The 1,350-nt window shown below is 37.2% G+C and overlaps 1 protein-coding gene across 1 annotated transcript in view; it reads right to left on the bottom strand.

The window, feature by feature from the left end:
* Positions 1-641: 641 nt before the first annotated feature.
* The window catches only part of LOC104496559 (matrix metalloproteinase-16), a gene marked incomplete at its 3' end in the record, with an annotated part of 45,001 nt that continues 44,292 nt past the window's right edge, over positions 642-1,350 (bottom strand). Inside the window, exon 5 of the mRNA XM_010139693.1 lies at positions 642-859. Coding sequence (XP_010137995.1) covers positions 642-859 — 218 coding nt within the window. The remainder of the gene's footprint in view (positions 860-1,350) is intronic.

The raw sequence follows: 1,350 nt of genomic DNA, 5'->3' as shown, positions 1-1,350 counted from the left end.
AAACCAAAGTGTAGATCATCCTCCTAAGATAGCTTTAATGTCCATGAGTCTTAGCAAAGTCATTCTATCAAAAGATTGTCTTTCAGTTCAGTTTGTTTATTTTGATTTGTTGTATACACCATATTTTCAGCTCAGAGCAAGAAGACAAATGGAAATAAGAAATGAGACATTTGCAAGAAAAATTTTGTGGCAAAGACCTTTACATAGATACTGTGGTTTCAATACAATCACAACATAAGGACAAACTTCCTTTGTAAATAACAGATCTAATGATAAAGTTAAAACTATAGCTCTATGAAACAAACAAACAAAAAACCCATTAATATCTCCCATAGGTCTGGATGTGGCTGTATTCCCACCAAAATCATTCCTCCTACTCATGACTTAATTTACACTTTTTATGTCTCCATAACATGCAGAGCTTATTTATCATTACTTTTTGAGGCATCGTGGGTATTTTCTCAAAATAGAACATTACAGCAATCCTCTGCTAGATGTTTAAGCCATGTGTATGTTTATTTTTTAATTTCTTTGTTGAATTTTCTGTGAGGAAGCTGGGAGTCATGATGAATGAGTTTGCTTTAAGAAAAAGGAGAAATGCAGACATTTGATGTAACATTGAAAAATTCACAGCCTCCTACCTTGAAAACAAACATTTCCCGGCGAAGAATAGCCAGAGTGTTGAAGTTCCCATCACAGATGTTAGGTTTGGCTCCAGGATAGGAAGGTTTGTCACCAGTGGGTGGCCGGGGAGGTTTAGGTTGCCTGTCATTCTTCCGCGGGTCTGCTGGAGGGATTGAACGATGTGGGGGCACTGTTGGCAGAGGTCTTGTTGGTGGTGGGATCCTGTCAGGTGGACCTTTAAAAAATACAGCAGCAGGATTCAATTTACGTGCCCATCAGTGTCACTCAAAGAAGAAAAGCACAACAAAAACCTGCTGTAAGCTGCACAAATCCTGCAGTGGAAGGTGAATGGAAAAAGTGACCTTACATACCTTTCACATGTTGTTAAAAGGTGTGATGAATAACTGCCACAAAACCAAGACACGAATTAAGAAAATTTACTTTTCACTATTCAGAATATTCCTTCCTTATTGGAACAATGTTCCAATAAAACCAGCAAAGGATGCATAGTACACCATCATTACAGATGAGAAGCAATTCATAGCACATACTTTACCAGCTGAGTAAGAACTGTTAAAACAGAATCATTGCCTATTGTACAAAATAAAACCGAAATACTTGTTTCTAATAAGATCATCGTCAGTCAATGAATTTTCAACTCCAGATTTTAACTTTCACTCATCAATTCACATATGCATACATGTAGCATACCTGACACTTCCTGCT

The sequence above is a fragment of the Buceros rhinoceros genome, unplaced genomic scaffold (genome assembly GCF_000710305.1).
Source record: "Buceros rhinoceros silvestris isolate BGI_N320 unplaced genomic scaffold, ASM71030v1 scaffold8427, whole genome shotgun sequence".
In the NCBI taxonomy this organism is placed as follows: domain Eukaryota; kingdom Metazoa; phylum Chordata; class Aves; order Bucerotiformes; family Bucerotidae; genus Buceros; species Buceros rhinoceros.
This window is presented reverse-complemented; position numbering and strand designations above follow the sequence as displayed.